The 23,126-nt window shown below is 35.3% G+C and overlaps 1 protein-coding gene across 6 annotated transcripts in view; it reads right to left on the reverse strand.

The window, feature by feature from the left end:
* The window catches only part of NALCN (sodium leak channel, non-selective), a 279,498-nt gene that overhangs the window by 147,914 nt on the left and 108,458 nt on the right, over positions 1-23,126 (reverse strand). For all 6 annotated transcript variants that reach the window (XR_011070942.1, XM_068526400.1, XM_068526403.1 and 3 more), the window contains 3 exons: positions 21,993-22,124; positions 7,070-7,237; positions 857-1,048 (listed from right to left, as the gene is read on the reverse strand). Coding sequence is in view for 5 of the 6 variants with exons in the window: in XM_068526400.1 (XP_068382501.1) it covers positions 857-1,048; positions 7,070-7,237; positions 21,993-22,124 (492 nt within the window). In the remaining variant the exon portion in view is untranslated. The remainder of the gene's footprint in view (positions 1-856; positions 1,049-7,069; positions 7,238-21,992; positions 22,125-23,126) is intronic.

Here is a 23,126-nt window from a genome sequence, read left to right on the forward strand (position 1 = left end):
ATGCTTGGCAATGAGTAACACATTTAGTACAAGATTAAAAAAAGTAATAACCCAGAGTACATTAGTCTATCTGTTAAGATTAAAAAAAATAACCCAGGCTATATTAGTCTATCTGTTATGTTACAGACACGTTTGCCCTCAAAGCTTATTTTTTTTTAAAATATATGTTGTTCTTACCCCAAGGCTATAAAAATATCTATATATATTCTTTGCCTTGGTCATTATATTTTTTCATATTTCTAAATCCACATGGAGTTAAATTTCAGGATCCTTCTGATTAGGTGCTGTATCTTCTACACAAGTTCTTTATGGATTGATTGGTTTTTAACTTTCTTTTTAGCCTAAGTGAATTCTAACAAGAATACAGAGTTATGAACTAGATGATCTTTTAAAGACACTTCAAATCTGAAGAGTTTATGAAATTTATATATTGAAAATCAAAATTTCCTTCTAGATCATGCCTGACATAAAAATATATATGAACTGTAGAACAGATTTAAAATGTTAACTCTCACAAACACATAAAAGCAAACTTTAAACATTTTTAAATTAGTAATTTTAAAGTTCTGCTATATTTTCATTTATAGGTACTAAGAACCCTATCTTCCATCTTTACTGGTTTCTGCATCTCATTCTATTAGATTATTTCCAGAATTTTAGAATTGACACATAATCTGACAATGCTGAAAATGTGCTCAAACACCTGTATTCTGCAGAAAAGACCACTGTGAATATTAAAACTGAATTACTCCAAGTTATAAAAAAAGACAATATTTTAAAACCACTGTTAAAGTGAAATTACTTTGATATTAATTCAGAATAACTGAATTAAACTGACTGCATTTTTTGTTCTTACCCTTGGAAACGTTGTAAATCTATCGAGCTCTTCGACAAAGCAGAACATCTGCAAACTAATTGCTGACATAACAATCAAGAGGCTGGCAGTAAATACAACCAAACTTCCGAGCTTTTTTCCAGGACCAAATATCTTGTACACGAAGTCTTCTAATGCAGGTGAAATTTTAATAAGCCGAACTACCCGAAGAACCTATTGTGGGAGAGAAAAACACACACACTCGATCGTTTATTTATACTGAATCTTAAATAAGTTCATACTAAAATCTCATTTTTTTTAAATCTGATTTTTCATAGCACTCTATAAAATCGCATTTAGCGATAAAACAATTTAATAACTAAGCTATCAGTAGCTCAGTGACTGCCATATAGCAAGAACTCAATAAATCCCAAAGGAATGAAGGAAGGAAAATGGTGACAACTCAGTGTTTTAATATATGATGTGATAATTCAAAGTGGCATTAATTAACACATATTGTTGAAATAAAATTGACATTTGTTCTAATGTTCGAATATCAAAGAAAACATTAGTTCAATATTAGGCATATTCATTGTCTCATAAAACAAACTTTCCTAGGGATTACTGTACATTCAAAAGGAAATTTAAAAAATCCATCTATCAAGGAGTCTTTTTACTCATGGCTGAGACTGCTACTCTAAGATCCATGCTATCCTTCCTTTAATTAATAGAACTTGCTGAATTTTAGCCTAGCAAGGCTACAGACTGCATTTTCCAGCCCCACTTTTATCTAGTTGTGGCCGGACTAGGTTCAGACCTATGGAATGAGAAAAGAAGTGATTTTTGCACTTTAAATTAAATAAATTTGCCCTGGACACTCTTTTTATACCTTCCTCTGGCTGGGAAATTAAAACAACTGTAACTGTCCCTTTGGAACAAAAATAGAAGCCTCGTATAGAAGATGATAGATTCGGTCCAACCCAACAGGCCTGCTTTCTGGATGGCCCTGGGGAGCAGAGCCACCTACTTGCCCTGGGCTCCCACCAACTGGAGAGAAACACACTTCTATCTTACACAAGCCCTGTATTTTTTAGAACTTTGTTATAAGTGCTCAGCTGGTTATCTAAACACACACACGTTTAGATGTTTTGCATATATATATATATATATATATATATATGCAAAAACTCCCACCCATAACTAATTAATTTTCTCATTCACTTAACAAATATTATTATGTGCCAAACACTGTGTTGGACGAATAAGATTCAATGGCTATTACTGTTACAAAGGGAGTATAATACAAAGGCACAGCTCTTAAGGGCATATCTATTAAAAATATAAAGTAGAATATAATTAAAAGTTGAAGTATAAAGTATGGAAAAGTAGCATTTTTCAACAAGTCTAAGATGCCATCGATTCTTTTATATACCACTGAGAAATTGAAAAATGCCGCCAATTAAAGTATAACACACCACTGATTATAAGACAGATCCCAGTTTAGAGATATTAAAATAGGAAAATTGTGGTCTTGGTATAAATGAAAGATGATAAGTAGAATGGTAGTCCAAGATGGTTCGACATCAATAAGAGCTTAAGGTGTCTGTAAAGGCTTCTCAGGAGAAGAAAGAATACAGTAAGGAAGAGGAAATGCTTTAAAAACCTAGATTTAAATTTTTACACAGAATAACATGTGTTTGGATTTTTCCAGCAACCCTAGCTTCCTAAGCCTCCTGATTTTCCTTTGGCAAATCATTCCCACTCTGTTCTTAGTCTATGAGCCCCAGAAGGGACTCCCTGACCCCCATGATCCAGGCCTGGCCAGGGTATTGACAATGGCCTCAGTCATCAGAACTTTTGTGGGACCTGTGAGAGGTGTCCTATTTTTTAGCCCCAACTGGAATTACTGTAAGAGCCACATAAGCCCTGAGCTTCTGGGAGCCATTTTAGCCACCACATGGACAAAGAGAGCTTAAAAATGATACCAACACAGAAGCAAGGTGAGTGGAGAAATGGACGGGGTCCCAATAATACCATGTTTGCCTCTGAACTTGGCCATCCCTGAAGCCGCATTTACCCGCTACCCCCAGACTCTGAATTAACAAGAACTACTAATGGTGAACCGTATTCTTATTGTCTGCAGAACACAAATATCAATAGTATGAGTTGTAGCTGCACGTCTCATAAACTAATGGACAAATGTTTAAAGAAGTTGAGAAAATGCAGATTTCCTTCATGCTCATTTAAAATACTTAACACAATACTTAAAGAAGAAAATTTATGTGAGAAATTATATTGTTCAAATTAAACATTATACCACAGGCATGGTTAAGCTACTAGTTTTTCCCGCTATAATTCTTAACATACATTTCCAAATCAGAACATATTACACTTGGGTCATCTTCCCAAATAACAAGCAAACAGCTTTATCATAAGAACTATTAAAATAGTAACATCCAGAATAATAATATGAAAAGATTTTATACTTTTATTTATTCTTAGACATAAATGATTCAGTATCTCATAGTTAAACAGCTGAGTCCAGGAAAGTTTATAGGAACAATTCAACTGGTTTATTGCTCAAATTTCAGTACCTTGTGTTTTCTCCACTTGCATTAAAATCATATTTAAAAGATTGCCTAAGTAATCTTGAATCCTGTCCCAAATTCTAATAAAAACAGTCTATGCATATCTGTGCAATTTTGATAAATTAATATTTCATTAGCTGGAAGAAACATAACTTAACACAATTCCCACATTGGTGATTTGATCAGCATTTTCAAAGGGGTAGGCCTGCATCCGTGGAAAGGCGAAATCCTTATGGGTGACTCTAATTATGCCTTTTCATTTATTTGGGGATAAGTATGCTTTTCACTCTGTCTACCCAATAAAGCCTTTTGATTCTGTGTTCCTACAGATACGAAACAAAGTAAACCATACATTTAAAGATAAGCACTGCAGGACATTTTGTGGTTGCTTCCAAAGCACATTTTCCTGGTCACATTTCTAAGTCTGTTGCTAAAGGTCACTCTGCTGATTAATAGTGAGATACTGTAGCAATTGCGTGGTTAAGAATATGAATATAAGATTAAACTTCTTGGGAATGAGTTTCCACCATTTGCTACTTATGTGGTCTTGGGCGAGTTATTCAGTCTCTAGGGATCGCAGTTTACACTCTATCAAAACAGTTTATTCTCTAACGAGAAACTAATGAAGCCATGCGCTTGGCAGAGTGCCTGGCACATAGTAGGTGCACAATAAATACCAGCTGGTGTCATCACCCTGCTATGTCAGAACCAGAGCATTTTGTGAAGACTTTATTACTCCCTGTACTATGCCCTATGTTCACTCCATCAAGCATGTGTTCTCCTTAGGACAGGTGTCATGTAGTTCTCTCTACCTGGAATGCGTCTACCCAGACCTTCTCAAGGTTCACTCCTTCTCTGCCCAAATGCGCCCTCTTCAAAGAGGGCTTCCCTGAACAAACTTATCTAAAATAGCACCCTCACCCCACAACTTCTATCCTTTTCACTCAGCTTGTTTCTCCTGGATGGCATTTCCTGTACTCGCATTCCTTTCGTGCACTCGTACTTGTGTACTTTTGTGTACTTGTGTATGAACTGTTCATCCTCTAGAATGCAAGCTTCCCGAGGTGGGAATCTTCTCTGCCTTGTTCACTTCTCTGCCCTCAGGATCTGGAACAGTCCCTGGCACATAGTAGGTGCTCAGGAAATCTCATCTGAATAAAGGGGTGGATAACACCCAACTCTCAGAGATAACTGATATAAAGGGAGACATTTTGTACTAAATTGTTGACTTCATTTAGATATGAAAAATGTGACATTCACTACGGGAAGAACTGCTGCCAGCACGATGAAGGAAGGTCAAGTGAGATGAGAAGCAAGCGTGAGGACCAACAGGGGAGATCAAAGTCAGCCCATAAAGAGCCAATCTGTTCAGTACAGTGGGTTCTCCAGATGTGAATTTGCAAAAATCCTTGTGACATCTAAGTTTCTTGAGAGATTTAGCTCTTACGCACAAAATAACTGAGACAGTGTTTATCTCATTAGACAAATATAAACTTGGCCATGTATAGAGAGATACAAATGAAAATCACTCAACTATTAACATAAACTATTACAAATTATACAAACATTAAAATTGCAAACTTCACTGACCTTGTATTGTGACTGTATCTATAGCTATATCTCTCTATATAAAACGATTGGAGCCATGCACACTGATTTTAGATATTTTGTGAAAAACAGAGTAGAAGAAAAAACCTAGTGGTTAGGACTCCGTGCTCTCACTGCTGAGGGTCTCAGTTCGATCCCTGGTTGGGGAACTAAAAACCCCATAAGCCATGCAGCCGAAAAAAAAAACAACCCAGAGGTGGTGACTTTTAATCATTTGTAATAATTTGGTTTATTTCTCTCCAGTCATTTTTTCATTTATAGGTATTTTACATACATATATAGAGCTATAATATGTTATATATAGCATGGATATGTAGCTATACTTGTTCTATAATTTTATACTGTTTTGCATTTAAATAGAACAATCATATCTCTAAGTTACTACAAATTCATCATAATTATTTTTATGGTTAAATTTGCATATGAGTTACTAAGCTATGCCTCATATGCTTACCACTTAAACAGTTCCCATTTTTTTCTCTCATAAACAATTCTAGAATGAATATCTTTGTGTGTAAAATTCTGACCTATTTGTAACTTTTCACTGAAAAATTATCTATGAGAAATGATAAGAATTTTAAAGCCCTGAATATATTTTATACGGTACCCTTGCTGAAATAGGCTTTGATGTCTTTCTTAATTTAATAGGTTTGGAAAAAAGATATGTTGTAGTTTTGACTATGAGGCATATTTTCTGTAATTATGTACAATGATTCTCTAATGTAGGTACTAAATGCTCATGTTGATTTTGTGAATCTAGACAGCAGTGCCCAAGAGCATATAATGACACAAATGTTTGGAAAGCATATTTTGTATCAAGAGTTTCAGACATGTGTATGTCTCTTGCCCCAGGCATCTCACCTATGATAACCAAGGCTGAGGATATAACCCAACCAGTGGCAAGGGATTTTTGTTCAAAGATGTTGACAGTACTGAAAGCTTGAACCATGATACCCTCTGTGAGTTCACTGTGCTTGGCTGTGATTATGAGAGGCTCAGCTTTTCATGTGTGTTTGTGGGGTATGTTTTTCATTTTTGTGAATTGTATTTTCATGTCTTTTCTCCCAGGTAACAGGAGTGCTGAGTTTCAGGTCACGATCGGGCACTTGAAGTTAATACTGCTCTGAAAATGATGGCTTTGGTATCATCAATAAGTAAGTTCAGTGAAGTTGGAATGCATTTTCTTTCATCTAAGTAGTTAGAATCTTGTTTCTCTGAATTGTTTCTTTAAAAATTCTACTGCCATTTTATTCTCCAACTATTTTAAAATATCTATGAAGAAAACAATGCAACTTCTGATATTTACATGATAAATTATACAAATGACCAATTTCGAGTCAGAAAAATGACTATACTTGAGATTTTAAAAATTAAGATATCCCATATACATATATTATATTTTGACCAAGTAGTTAAAAAGAATGCTCAGCATATTGCTATTATTCAACAATTACAAAGAACATAAGTAATAATTACTTTTGTTTACTGAATAATTATAAAGTAATGTGATTGAACATATCACATTTGAAAAAACAGATATCCAGTTATTATAAACAAAGTAAAAAATTATAGGTATTGTTATTTAATCATCACAAAGAAAGTAATAGGAATTCATAAATAATGAAGTATGACTAATTATAATCTGTAAAGGTAAGTTTTATTTCTTATTATTTCAACTGTAAGTTAGTGTTGAGCAAACATATTTAGACTTATTGAGAAGGGAGAACTACACTTGGAATTAAATTCATATTTCCTGTTCTTTAAAGTGTGTGTCAACATCTGATGTAGTTGAAAATCTTACGTGTATGCACAGATGCATAATATCCATGTACATATAAAATATGTACTTCCACACACTGTGCTGATTTATGAACTGTATGTAAAACATCTCCATTTACTACTCTGAATTTTCAGAGTTTTTAAAACAATGAAATGAATGCACTATTTTTGGTATTTAAAATGTCATAGGGCCTATTTGAAGTTTGTATTTACTACAGTTGTTGGTATTTTCCCTGGAAAGAAAAAAATTCTAAAGATAAATAGGCATTATTCGTATTACCTGAAAGTATGTGAATTGAGAATGATAAAGATCTGGATATACATGAAGAGTGGTTCCGATTACGAGCAGCAGCTCGAATTTGTGGAGAGATGAGCTAATATATCCAGTAAATCCCAAACACCATATCTTCAGAAGTGCTTCCAAATCAAAAAGTACCGTAAAAGCCACCTAGAGGAACAAAGGGACAGTGAAATTGTAATCTAAAACTATAATTTATTTCAAAATATTTCATATGTTTGTTAGTGCATGAATTTTAGCCACTATCATATAAAATGAGGAGCCATATCATATAAAAATCTAGAACAATATTGTTAAAAATACGGTTTTGAAACACACCAACTAGAACATCACAGACCAAATATATCTTAAGCAATCCGAGAAAAATATGTTAAAATGTTAAATGGTTGTGAGTGGTATTATTTCCTCATTATTCATCATTTGATATTAATTAAAAGTCATCGCCATTTATAGAATTACAGTACTATATACAGAAAGGCTGCATTTTTCTATAATTTGTATTTTCTAAAAAAAGTTTCTACAATGCACATGATATAGTATAATTACACTTACATATTACTAAGTGTAATTAAACTACAATTTAAAAGTTTATATATCATTTATATCTTGGGCCACATAAACAGCAGAGAATTTTGGATTTTATTGGTTTGGCCAAAAAGTTCGTTCGGGTTTTTCCATCACATCTCAGGGAAAAACCCAAACGAACTTTTTGGCCAACCCAATATAACAAGGAGTTTATGTGTGTGTGCATATGCACACATAAATTAATATGTTAATATGTCTACATTATTAATTTTATAAATTAACAATCGACATTACTGTGTTAATAAATTCGTTCAATCTCTTAATCTATCACATTAATTCTAGGAATTTGCTATTGCAAATAACAATATTATAAAGTACATATACAAACATAGCATACTATTTTTCGTTTACTTGTCCTATGGATAAGAGCCCTCATTTTATAAAGAAGTTTACAACTGGAATTGAAATGGCAATATAATATTAACTTTTAAAAATTTTTATTGGATAGTTGATTTACAATGTTGTGTTAGTTTCAGGTGTACAGCAAAGTGAATCCGTTATACCTACAACCACTCTTTTTTAGATTCTTTTCCCATATAAGTGATTACAGAGTACTGAGTAGAGTTCCCTGTGCTAAACAGCAGGTCCTTATTAGTTATCTATTTTATATACAGTAGTGTGTACATGTCAGTGACATAAGATTAACTTCTAATTAAAGAGCACAGATAGTCGTAACACATCCCTGTCAGAAGATACCAAATGATTTGCTGGAAGATAGGAATAAAGGATAGCTTGCTTCTCTTTTTCTAGGCCAACATGGAAGGGATTTTCTTCCACACACATTTGGAAAATGTGAGGAAAGTGGAGTTTTAATAACATTTTTAGGACTGGAACATTAAAGGGATTGCAGATGGTTAATTTAGGTGTGAGGAGGAAATTAGCATTACTTCTCTAGACCCACCTTGCTTCTTAATTTAAATTGACATGTCCCTTTTAAAAAATGCAACAGACACAGAAAAGAAACTTATGGTTACCAAAGGGGATAGTGAGGGTGGGGGAGATAAATTAAGAGTTTGGGAGTAACATATATACACTACTATGTATAAAATAGATAAACAACAAGGACCTACTCTATAGCACAGGGAACTAGACTCAATATCTTGTAATAGCCTATAATGGAAAAGAATCTGAAAAAGAATATACATATATATATATATATACACACACACACACACACACATATATGTGTATATATATGTATTCGACTGAATCACTTTGTTGTACACCTGAGACTAACACATTGTAAGTTAACTATACTTCAATAAAAAAAAGTGTAACAGAGTTAATACATTTTAACTGTGAAATAATCCTAAATACACAAAGTATTAATAAAATTCCTGCCCACCTTTCCCAGGTGATTCATGGTAACCATGTTTTATATTCCCTCCTCAATCATCTCCAGCCTCATCCAAACATACATAATCACACAATGGGCTTACATTTTATGTGTCATTCTGCAGCTTCTCACTAACAATCATGGACATGCCTTCAGGTTAGGAGATATAAGTTCTACTTACTCTTTTTATCAGCTGCATAATTTTGCATGGTATTCAATGTTTATTTAATTCAACATTTTCCCTACTGATTTGTTAAAGCGCGGTACTTCGTGGATAAGGAATCACCAGGAAAAATGGTTAAGCATTTTGCTACTTCAAAAACAGACTGCACTGACCATCCTTATGCAATATCAGTTTTTACTGGGCTTTCCTATCTATAAGTAGAGTCTCAAACCTGGCACCTCTGGGGCAAAGGGCATGTTTGCCCACTTTAAATTTTAGAAAGCATTAAGAGATTACTTTCAAAATGTTACATTGTCATTTGCCTTTCAGTAAGGTAGGAAAGTGTTTCTTGTCCTAAATCTGTACCATCACCTGACGTAATCAAACTTAATAAAACTTTTGCTTAGCTGTCCAGATGTGTATTGATGACTTAGATTATTTTTTTAAAACAATTTTCTGTTCATAACCTTACCAATTTTCTATGGTGGTGTTGTTTCTTTCTTATCAGTTTTTGGAGTTGTTGATATTAAGGACATTCATCTTTGTCTGCTGTATAAACTGAAATATTTTTTCCTTAGTCAGTAGTTAGATTTTTAACTCTAGTGGAATTAGTTCTATAAGCACGATATGGTCACATGTGTCCATCTTTATAACTGTTTTCTTTACCTTGTACATATAAAGCTTTAGAAGGATTAATAACTAGTCTTCACATCTAGAAACACACTATGTTTTTCTATTTATTTGGCCCATATTCTTTAATAAAAATTTCCCCATAAAGATATGTTATTGTTTGATTTTGAAATTTATTTCTATGCATTTAATATTCCAGTCACTAATGAAAATGAATTTTTTTTACCTTTTTTATTTTATTTTATTTTTTTTACCATTTCTATGTAGTTATTTCCAGTGGAAAGAAAAGCTACTGGTTTATTTATATTGATTTTTCTCAACTCGCCTTACTAAATTCTTCTATTAATTCTAAAATTTTAAAAATCTCTTGGGCTTTATAAACATATATATATTTCATGTGCCAATGAAGATACGATGTTTTTCAGCATTTATTTTGGAGTTAATTGTATTAATTCATTAGCTATAATGGTATAGCCAAATAGTAATATATACTAAGTAATGCGGTGGTAATAACAGGAGTCCATAATATGCTCCTTATTTTCAATGAAAGTTTCTCAGTATTCATATATAATGGTTGCAGTGAGCTTAGGGTAATAATTTCTACCATGTTTAAGGACTTTCTTTCTCTTTTATTTTACTTAGAGGGCTTTAGCCTTTAATTCATTGAGGCAATGAAATATATCACAGGAGTCCTTGATTTGTATATTCCTAGAATAAACCCTAGATGCTTATGCTGATTTTATTGGATAATATTTTATTTATAATTTTTGCAGCTACTGTCATAAATAAAATTGGTCTGTAATTTTACTTATACTATAATTATAAGGTTTGGGTTAAGCCTATGGTAGCTTTATCAAACTTATTATGGAGTTTTCCATCTTTTGTACAATCTGTAATTTCTTAAATAAAATAAGAATTATCTCATCTTTGAAAGTAGATAAAAATCCAGCAGAAAAACCACATGGGCCCAATCTTTTTTGTAATGGTAGATCAAAGCTTTCCAATGTTCTTCTGATCAGCTTTTTTACCTCGTCCATCAACTTGGTAGTTTGTACTTTGCCAGGAAATCATTAATTTCTTCTAGATTTTCAAGACCTGTATTTAGAGTACTTTTTTTTTTTTTTCAGAAAGAACTGGTTCAGCAGAGGGCATGAGGTGTCTTACAAATTTGGTACCCCTTTAAATCAATTTCTTGGCTGACATTTCTCAGACCTGAAAGTAATGTGATTTTGAACTCCAATCCCACGTGGGCAGGCTTCTGCTGACACATTTTCACAAAGCGTACGTACTCTTTCTCTACTCTTTTGGAGTCAAGGTCAAGACTGAAGGTTTCCCCACTATTTCCTGCTGAGGGATGGACATTTTCCTTCTCTCACTGAGGTACAGACCTCATGTGTCCTGATGTTACATGGGAGTGTCTCTGTTTTGACTCTTCACCTTGAACAGTCCCTCCGTCTGTCCAGGATACAGCTCTTAAAATGGCAAGTTCTAGGTGACAAGCATATGCAAATACCCTCAGGGCAGTCACTGGCCTCAGAGCCCACTAGCTGTTCTTCATTCACATCAGCACAATTTTTGGCCTTGAGAATATTCCTTAATTTTTTTTGCATGGTCTGCTAAGCATTTAAAATGTTTTAATATTTTAGATGTCACTTTTAGTCTTTTCATAGATGATTTTCAGCCCCTTTCTGGGGCCACTTTGTATGCGTCTCCTAGAATCAAGATACTATTTGATTTTGTGTTTAAACATAATCATATTTTCTATGACTTTTAAAAAATCTTGGACCTTCTCTGCCCCAACCTTTAATCAGCCATTTCTCCTTTAAAGGCATATTTTCTATGATTTTTGATAGGAAAATTCAACCCTCTCACATATAGCGTGCCAAAGTTATACCTGGTCTTATGTTTCTAGTTTATTGTATGTCATTGATATTCATCTTTTAGCCTTTTCTTGTCTTTTCTGGCTTGGTCAAATTGTTGTTAATGTCTTTTCTCCCCCTTGTTTATTTGGACTCTGCTTTTCTAATCTCCCAGTTTAATTCCCAACTGTCCTACATCAACCTACACTTTTTTATTATTGCATCCAAATTGAATAATTGTAAACTCCTCTCCCGCACAAATGTACTTGCTCACTCTTCCCTCACACCCTTGCCAACCTACAAACTTCATAGTATCCTTCTCTCACCCACACTCCCAGTGATATCACCCGCTTCCTAAATTCTGCTTTTTCTGAGATCAACCATCAATTTTTTTTTTTTTTTTGGCCGTGCCGCACAGCATACAGGATCTTAGTTCAATGACCAGGGATTGAACCTATGCCCCCTGCAGTGGAAGTGCAGAGTCTTAACCACTGGACCGCCAGGGAAGTCCCAATTCTAGCTTTTTGAATTGTAATTATTTCTTTTTTTTCAAGGATTAATTACTATCTTCCATTTAGATTCAATACCTACTACTTTTATTTCCTTTTCATCTTATCTATCTACTCCTGTGGGCTCTGAAGAATTTGTCTTAGGCTTAGCATACTTTGGGGTAGTTTCCTCAAATAAACATCAAGGGTTGTATACTGTCTCAATCCTTTTCTATCTAAAGTGCATTTTTAACACTGACATGAACATTCTGGCTGCCTACAGTCTTGAGTTGCAGTTCTTTTCTCTCAGTGGTCAATATACATGTTGGTTCACTGCCTTTACTTTCCAATATTGAGGATGAGTCATCCAAAGCACAATATATTTATCTTGATTTTGCAGGTTATTTAAGCCCATTCGGAGGTTTAAAAAAGTTTTTTCTTTATGCGTGCAACCAAGGAAGGCCACCAGGATATGCCTAGGAATGTACCTTTTTTTCATTTATCCTCTCTGAGACTTAGTGAGCTCTTTCAATCTACAGATTTATGCTTTACCTCAGTTGAGGAAAATTTTCTTCTCTCATTTATTATTACTCTTCTTTCTGTTCCCTTTGTCCTTCAGGGGCTCCTATTATTCACATCTGAGTGGCTAGTCTCTTGCTTTTCCCTCGTGTTTTCTACCGTTTTTTAATTTTTTCCACTTGCTCTCCTATATTAATAATTAGCTCTCATCAACGACCCTGCCCTTTTCAGCTCACTTTTTGAAAATGTTAGTCAAAGTTCAGAAGGCTTGTTTTTTGCCCTAATTAACTATCTTTGAGACATTGGGGGAAAAAAAACCTACTCTCTCGCCTGCCAATTCTACTCTACTGGGAAACTCCTGTACTAGATGTTCATCTTGGATTTCCCAGTTCCATCCTCAGTTTCTGAATCCCTTTGTGTAAGAATATTTTTCTTTGCTTGCTCATGGCTATATGCTTTTTGTTTGTTTGTCTTTAACGGTCTCTTGAGTCAGACAGAGAAAGACAAATATACAATACCGCTTATAGGTGGAATCTATAAAAAGGCTACAAATGAACTTATCTATAAAACAGAAACAGAGTTACAGATGTAGAAAATAAACTTATGGTTACCAGGGGGTAAGGGGGGTAGAGGGATAAACTGGAAGATTGGGATTGACACATACACAGTACTATATATAAAATAGGTAACTAATAGGGACGTACTGTATAGCACAGGGAACTCTACTCAGTACTCTGTAATGGCCTATGTGGGAAAAGAATCTTAAAAAGAGTGGATATATGTATATGCATAACTGATTCACTTTGCTGTACAGCAGAAACTAACACAACATTGTAAATCAACTATACCCCAATAAAAATTTTTTTTTAAAATGCTCTCTTGAGCAGTGGTAAACAAGGGATGGTATGAGGCATCATGTTTTTTGTGGTAAAAGACCTAAAACCCCACAGCCGCTTTGCTGGGCAGCAGGAGGAAGCCGCTTCGTGTCAGGATTCTTCCCAGGCTGGTGGAATCCATTCCTAACTTCCCTCCTGGGAGAAATTCAGCTTCTGGGGAGATTTCCTTCTTGGATCACTGAGATCAACAGGATTCTGTTAGACCTCCCAGGACCACAAGCGACCAGTGGGCAGATGCAACTCCTTTGCAGGGTCAGCCTGAGGCGACCAGAGGACCCAGATCCCTGCAAGTCGTAACAAGAGGCAGTTCCTCTCTAACCCTGGCTTCTCACTCGAGGGCCCACAGCACGATGAGGAAGTCCAGCACCTGTCCCCTCCCCCCAGGCATCTTGGCAGAGTTCAGGAGAAGCTGAAACTCAGATGCGTCCATCCTGAAGGTTGCCCTGCAGCCTGGTCTGGTGCGGCCACTTACCCACGTCTCCACTTCTCCCTCACCTGTATTTTTAGACTTTCACTCCAAAGGAAGGAATGTAATCCATATCAAAGTAGGCTTTTTTTTTTTTTTTTTTAAAGCAGGGAACTACCAATAAATGCCTGAAATATATCCAAATACATTGTCTAATTACATATAAATACAATTAATCACTTTACTAACTTTGCATTTGCTATCAAAAGACAGATGGAGTGACCTGTTTAAATGATCATAATTTATAATAAAATAGGCAGCTGGAACCATTTGCATTATTATTTGCCTGGTGGGAAAACTTATATGCTTTTCAAAGACACTAAAAGGCACTAAAAAGGATTTAGCAAACTATTATGTGATTATGTATAAATACCCATATTCCCACTGATTTTCCTACTAGAATTCCTGATTCCAATTCTCCTGGGAGCAAATACCTTTTTTCTAACATAGTTTGTTAATTGTTCACAAGCTAACGTTCCCATCCTCTGAAAACCGGTATTAATCCCAAAGTGCTGAAATTTCATGGAAAACTATTATGCATAAAAATATGTCTAACTTACTTGTAATTATGGGTTATTCTGGCGTAGGGGAGAACTGTGTCAGGAATTACAGAAGGGATTTAGGAAAGTTAAGCTGTCAGTTATTTTAGTGTAGGTTAGAGGGTTTAGCGTAGGATTTCCATTCAGCAGAAGACAGCAGTTGGGAGGAATCAGGGTAGAAGCAGTGAGGAGGTTTCTTTAGTAACCTCTTTTCAATGGGTGGCTCCAGCCTGCCTCAATGAACTCAACCTTGACAGCTGCTGGACAGCGTGGAACTTGCAACGGTCCTGCTGTCGGCCGTACAGAAAGGAGGCTAGCGGGCTGCCTGCAGAACCCAGTTGCCCGGAAGGGCTCCCCAGAAGCATCCCCTAAGAATGAGTCCAATCTAGAGGTTATCTGCAAATCCTTCTTTTTTTTTTTTTTTAAATTTTTATTGGAGTAGAGTTGATTTGTTGTGTTAGTTTCTGCTGTATGGCAAAGTGGATCTGCTATACATATACGTATATCCACTCTTTTTTCGATTCTTTCCCCATATAGGTCATTACAGAGTACTGAATAGAGTTCCCTGTGCTATACAGTAGGTCCTTATTAGTTACCTATTTTATATATAGTAGTGTGTATATGTCAATCCCAATCTCCCAATTTATCCCTCCCCCCCTTCCCCCTTGGCAACCATAAGTTTGTTTTCTATATCTGTGACTCTATTTCTGTTTTGTAAGTAAGTTCGTTTGTACCATTTTTTTAGATTCCACATATAAGCGATGTCATATGATATTTGCCTTTCTCTGTCTGACGTACTTCACTCAGCAGGACCATCTCCAGGTCCTCTGCAAATCCTTACCAGTCAGCAGTGCAGCCTCGTCATTCCTAGCCTGCGAGCACCCATGACCTTGGCCCCTAACTCTTCAGTCCCCACATCGAAAAGGTCACAGTGGGACCTTTCCTCTGTCTCGAACCCTCAGAGTACATTACACCATCGGTGGGTGCTTAAAGTTGAAACTTGTCTTTTTAAGAGTGAAGGCAAGATTTGTAAGAGGATAATAAACTTTTCATAAATATTTTTGTCACGTTACTTGAAAAAAATTGAAAACAATACATGAAAAAAAACCAAAATATTTCTTTCTTCTTACAATTTTCCTAAGTCAGTGTTTTGCAATCTTTTTTTTTATTTTTAACCACCTCCCCGGCCAAGGAGTCTGTTTAGATATTTAGTTTCTAATCACTGCACCATATGGAATTTTATTAGCACAGTTATTTTATAAATATAAACATATCAATCTCTTCTTTATATATGGCAAGAATAAGATTTTTTTGCCTCCCCAAGAATAATTTTTATCCCCTTAGAGGTGTTTTCACCTCCCGTTGAGAATTCATGCTGTACAGATAAATCAGGTTTGATGTCACGACAGCAGAGTTTAATTAGTTATTTTCAGGAATGCAGGTTGTATGAGTTCTTTAAACACCACATTTTATTATTTATTTTCCAAATTTTCATCTTATAATAATACATATGTCATTTAATATCTACTATAACAAGCCCTCTTGTCCTCAAGAAAATTATCAATAAGTGAATGCAGGTTTAATTAAAATTAAATAAATTAAATTAAATTAACAAATTTAAAGGAGTTACTGTCCTAAGAAACATTATTATATCTGTTCTTAGGATGACAGCACATAACTTGTGAAAAGATTTTTTTTTTTTTAGAATGAAAATTGCAAGAAATTAGTTTAAAATGCTTGTTTTCCAAAAGAACTTGTAACTGGATTTGTGAGGCTAGCAGGTAAGACAACAAGAGATTGCCAAATTTCTGAAGCTCAGGAGAAAAATAACTGAACATAAAATGACACGCTTAATATAAATGGAACAATGGAAATTGTTCTGCCCTTTTAATTCAATGAATAATGTATGAATATTTATAGGTGACAAATTATAAATGAGCTGATTGTACTATGCAGGTCTGAGAAGACAAAATAGTAGAGATACTGCCCATATGTGCAAAGATATTTGAAATATATTATCCAAGATTTGTGTTGCAGACTCTATTTCATAATTTCAGAGAAACATAATGGATATTCATGAGAAAATGAATGCGTATTTATCACAGAAAAAGATAACAGGACAAATGCAATTCAGGTATCACTATTCTCCTAAATGAAATTCAGGTTAAATAACACCCAAATAAATGATGACCTGCATCATTCCAGAGGTGTCTGTAAATCACCTACTCTTAGTCTGTAGTGTAACTTCAATATTCTAGACAGTTAAAGAGCAAACTTTGGAGATGGATCATTGAATAATCGAGAATGTCATTATTGTGTTATTTTTTCACCCAGCAAGATACTGCCCAAATCCTATAGAAACACATGAAAAAGCTACAGCCAAAAGATACTTATTTAATTAAAGTTTCCCAGAAAATGAAATTAAACTTAATGACAATATGAAAGACTGCTGGTGGAGCAGGATGAGTTACTTTCATAATTCAGTCATTTCTTGTGATTGAGATGAAATACGGTTGTCAGATTTTGCTGGAATTAAAATAAATGGCTCTTTCACTTAATTTCATTTTAACAAATATCATAAAGCCAAATGTCTTCAGAGGAACACAGAAATCACTTTGCTAGAAAAGATAACTTCCTGTAGGACGGCAAAATGATTCTATGCTTATGAAAGCCCTTCTGCTTCAAAACACAGAACAATCATAGAAAAAGAGGAAACCAAAGAGACACCCTGGAGTTCTAAATGAGGTAAACCTCTCTCTCGACCAGAAATGCAACAGGGATATGCTGTTATAACTTCATTGTTCCCCTCTCTCTCCCACCAATTTATGAGTTTCTTAAAAGAGGAATTTTGTTAAAATTGTGAATCTTCTGTGCATAAGGCTGTGCTGATAAACTTCTGTTAAACATACAATCTAGTGGATATACAGATATATTTATATTTTTTATATAATAATAGGAGAGTATTGTTCAAGTTTTATTCTTTATTAAGAAAATGAGACTATACATTGTAAAATATAATTATGTTCATTATAACATGTGATTTTATGTATATTAATGACAATGAATTATCTTAGATCAAAATGAAAAATCAAACTCTTACAAAAGAAAGTAAAACTTTACCTCTTTGTGTTTATGTAGAGCCTAGAAAACAAAGAAAAGTTTTCCCTGTTTCTCAACTAATTCTAAATATAGGTTAGTTAATCCAAAGTAACTAAACAAGTCCCCAGCTTCACAGCAGAAGCTAAGCAGGTTAATTTATGCTTAAAGGATGTTTTTCAGACTGCAAGTCGACTCCTATTGGGTAGAGTGGTTTATTTTGGATTTTCAAAATAATTTATTCTGGAATATGTGGGAACTCAAGAAATTACTTCTCTGAAAGCTCATGGCCTTTTGTGATCTATTTTAAAGGTAAACTTTTCAAAATATTACATAATGCTATTACCTTAAATACTATGTCATTATAGTCCATAAACTTGAATTGCTGTTATTATAGCCATTTTGAGGATTAAATGAGATAATGAATTCCTTTAAAGCACTTGGCAACATAATGGAAGCTCTAAAAAAATGGTAGCTATTATGTTGTTAGTCTTACTATATTTGAATTTAACCCATGGGGATGTTAGTTGGCACGCTCTGTGTTTCTACAGCTTAAACCAAGATCGAGCTCAATGCTTATTTTCATAAATAAAATTTCACTGGGACACAACCCTTCTGAGGCCACATTCACTTTTTGCACAACAGCAGTAGAGTTGAGTAGTTGAAACAGAGGGCACATGGCCTGAAAAGCCTGAAATGTTTACCATCTGGCTCTTCAAGAAAAAGTCTGTTGACTCCTGGCTTAAGCCCAAATCATCTTTACCAATTTTTTTAAAAGAGAGTATTTTATAAAAAATTAAGTGTGATTAAAATGACTTATCCACACTCATTTAAAACAAACCATGTGCAAGTTTCTGATACAAAGAAAAGAGATAATGTGATTTGAATAAAGACCAAACATGCTTTGGGAAACTCAGACACCCCAAATCAATAAATAGATGCGGAACAAATTCTGAATGTTTCAGTAGTTCAAGAATAAAGTGATGCCTATACATTTTTAAAGTGAACTAAATCTCTACTACGTTGTTTATGAAAATCAAATTTACTTTCAGGGGTTTGGGAAGTGGACAACAATTAATAGAAACATATGTGCCAGATTTTACTATACAATCCTCTCTTTCTGATTTTTTTTAATAATCTTTTTTTAAAAGATTTTTTGTGTGTGTGGACCATTTTTTAAGTCTTTATTGAATTTGTTACAATATTGCTTTTGTTTTATGTTTTGGTTTTTTTGCTGTAAGGCATATGGGACCTTAGCTCCCTGACCAGGGATCAAACCTGCATCCCCTGCATTGGAAGGCGAAGTCTTAACCACTGGACAGCCAGGGAAGTCCCTCTTTCTGATATTTTAAATTAAAAAATAGTATTATATACAAAAAAGAACAATGACAAGGATTTTTCAACTACCACTGGACGCTACCTATACACTTAAATAGTATCAGTGAACTCTACAATATTAAAATATTTGAAATTTTGTTGGAATTTCTTACAGTGTCATCATAAATCAGCTAACACACATAAACACATTAGGAAAGAGATCAATTTTATTTATGAAAAAATTAGGTAAAATTTACTGGAGGATTCTGTTCTGTTCTTCTGTTCCCAGAATGGCTTATGTATTTACTGTATAGGATTGATTTAGTACGACTGAGTATGCACACTGGGCTACAAAGGAAATGTTACTGGAATCTCTAAATATCCAGGGCTCCCTCAGAAACAAATATAATTTACTCCTTCCAGTGAGACAGGCGTAAGGTCAATCACGTGTAGCCATTTCTGTTTTTATTCTAGGCATTTCTGTCACCAGGCTTTTTGCCTCTGGTTCTAATACTATTGTGTAATTCTTCCACCTCACCTATCTTCCCTCCTCATTCCACCCAGAGCCTTTAACTAACCTTTGGGTTTCTCGTTCCCTGTTAAACAATTTCTTCTTCACTCTCGATCTCTGAGCACAGAGTCCGCTTCTTCCATCCTTGCCTCTACCGGTCCTGTCCCAAATGCATGAGTCCCCCCCCACCCTGTCCAGAAAAGGATACCCATGCTCCAATGCCCCGTGTGGCCCATGGAGGACAATGTGTGGATGAGGAAGAGATGCCCTATCCATGACTCCTCCACACCCCTTTGAGATGTACTCCGTCAGGTGAAAACACCCTCTCCCACACTCTCCCCATGCCCTCGATAGAGGGCCCTCTATTGATCTCTATTCATTTCTCTGTCAGTCACTCCCATGTGCCACTTACACTCCTTTCCAGAAGAACTGGCCTCACGCTCAATGACATGTGTCACTGTGAAGATTTAGCCAACACCATACCCCCATAGTTCCCTGCCATTTTTGCCTTGACTCCATCATTATGTTTGAGCCACCCACATCCATAGAACACCCTAGATTTTGTATTTAGTTACCCAGAATTATTCTGAAATATAAATCTTGCACCCCGGTCTCTGATCACAACCTTACCTTCTAACTCTCTTACTCCATCCCTTTAACTATACCTGTTCTTTGACCACTGGAGACCCTTGATCCTTCATTTTTACTCTTTCATCCTCCTCTTATTTTCCCTCTTTTCATATCCAACCTAGACCACAGGGTCATCATTTCAACTCCTTTGCCAACCACCCACGTTCCCTGATCCCTTGTCTCTCAGCTCCACTAGACTGAAAAAGCTCTAAAGTTGGATCAATCTGAATGTTGCCTTTCTCCCCTTTATGAAAGGCCGAAAAAAGTCACAGGCCCGTCTCAATTGGCATCACTATAAATTTGTAGTCTCAATCTTCAGTGCTGCATTCGATGTATCATTCATTAGCTTTTTTGCATTCTCCACATTACCCGTGTCCTATCTCTCTTCTCCACCAGCTTCCCACTTTACCGTCTCATCATCAGGTTGGATGGAGACCTTGCTTCCGACTTCACAGGACAGACGGAAATTACTTGATTGGGATTCCTTAAAGTCCCATCCCTGTGTTAGAAATTCACCTGCAAGGATGACTCTTGGTCCATGTTTCCCTCTGCTTTCAATGACAAGCCATGCTTTCTGTGCTGGATTTGCAGCAAAATTATACCCATTTTTCAGGTGTTGGGCTGGACATAATTTCTTCATGAGCCCCTGTCATTTGTTCTCCACAGCATAAAAAGTTGTTATTGTTCACTGTCTATATTTTTACTAAACTGTAAGCTCTGTATATGACACAGCTATCAGGCAGTGTCACATCACAGAGACTCTACTACAGTGAAAGTCTAATACTAATGATATTTTCTTACAGGAAACAAACCTCCGCAAGAGGGGAATTCATAAGTGACTCCTTAAAAGGTTCTTGATACCCACATAGATGTTTATATTCAATAGCTGTATACTATCAATTCTTTTTCTGAAAAGTTGATGTGTTGGTGGATTGACTTTTTATTAACCAAATCCATTTTTAAATGCACTGGGAGAATTCTGCATATATAAGAGAACTCAACTATAAGGCAAATTGATTTTGTATATGCAAAGTGGTTTTGTAATAAAAATAATCACATTGCGATGTTTCTGCTTTTTAAGTTGTCTTTTTCACATATTGGATTTCTTGAAGTGTAGCACAGCTGGATATGCATTCCTCACTTATATGATGAATGGGTTTTGAAAGAGCTGTCTGTCAATCAATTTTTACATAAATACATAACCACTGAATTCTAAGATATATTTTAGAAATAATTTTTTACAATGAAAAAAAGTAGTGGTCTCTGGAAATCATTAAAAAATATTTAAGAATCAAATATTAACAAAGTTACCCCAGCAATAAGAAGTCTATTACAAAACTCTGGTATGGGATGCGGGGTGCTGGATGATGCTGATTTAATCACTAAACCTACCTGTTCCTGACTGGACATCTTTAGTGCAGGCTGCAACACCTCAGCTTTTTAGAACAGAAATCTTTCAGTTTCTCTCCAGCCCCCTCCTTGGTACTGTTGAGCTGACTTGCTCATTTATAATATTCTGAATCTCTGCTTGCTTACACTTAGGAGGAAACAGACTAACACAACATGACAAAGGAGAGAAAATGAGAGGTTGATAGGAAAACAGCAAGATGGCCAGAGTAACACCCAGGGCAAGGTTACCGTGGCAATGTGACACACTGTAGGAAAGATCACTCAGGCCCAGGGTGACAGGAAACAAATCAGGCAACACGGTGACCAAGGGAAACACCTCCGAAGCGGACAATGAATCAGCTTTGGTCAAAGTCAAGTAATTAACAAACTGCAATTAATTTTCACATTTAAAAAAGGTGCTATGACTAGCCGAGGTTTTCGCCTACCTTGAAAAGTGATCTGCACCCCGTGAGCTGCTTACCTCCGCAAGATAGAACTCGTCGTATTGCCTTCTGAAGGTTTCTCCTTTGTGATAGTTGCTGGCAGCGACTATCACGTCCACGGTCACCATGCTCAGGATGAACATGTGGAAGACGGATGACCGCATCATTTGCTGAGGAGGCAAAACAGATGAACTCTTAACAAAGAAACAAACCCATGATTCACCATAACTATGTGCTTAGGCCTTGGTCTGCAACATCTTTGTGATATGCTGCTGTGCAGAACAGTCCTTTTTTAAAAAAAAATTATTTTATTGAAGTATAATTGATTTACAATGTTGTGTTAATTTCTGCTGTACAGCAAACTGATTCAGTTATACATACATATATTGATACATTCCTTTTCGATTCTTTTCCATTATGGCTTATCACAGGCTACTGAATATAGTTCCCTGTGCTATACGGTAGGACCTGTTGTTTATCCATTCTATATGATAGTTTGCATCTGCTAATCCCAAACTACCAATCCCTCCCTCCCCCACCCCCCTGCCCCTTGGCAACCACATGTCCAGAACAGTCCTTCTAAGATAACTTGATGAATGTCACTAAACAGTGTGAGCAAAGGAATCATTTTTCTGCAGGCAGCTAAAAAATAAGTGGGGAGAGAGTTTCAGAGACTTTTGGTTAAAAGCTGAAAATACATTTCATTGAACTTGTATATAGCCTATATCTTAATTTTCACTGATTAGTTAGGAAGCTTTTATCCTTACTACTGACTCTATGCAGAAATTATTTTTGGAAAGCTGATACCAAATAACAAGTATTGCTTTATTCTGTTAAGAGAAAGAGGTACTGCTGAGGAAAGCATTTTAGAGATAATCTTAAACCAGGAAACCGGGAGAAACCTAAGATCTATTTATTTTTAAATTTATTGCCTCTGTAAATTATTTATTTCTTTAAATTACTATTTTTAATAATTTACTCTCTATGTTTTAAACCACTTTATTGAGGTATGGTTGACATTAAAAAAAGTGGTACATATTGAAGGTATACAACTCAATGAGCTTGGGGGTAAAAATACACCCATGAAAGCATCACCATCATCAAGGCCATATACATATCCGTCACCTCCCAAAGCTTCCTTTCAACTCCATTATTATTATTACTAGTGGTAA

This window comes from Eschrichtius robustus, chromosome 18 (assembly GCF_028021215.1).
Source record: "Eschrichtius robustus isolate mEscRob2 chromosome 18, mEscRob2.pri, whole genome shotgun sequence".
Taxonomy (NCBI): Eukaryota; Metazoa; Chordata; class Mammalia; order Artiodactyla; family Eschrichtiidae; genus Eschrichtius; species Eschrichtius robustus.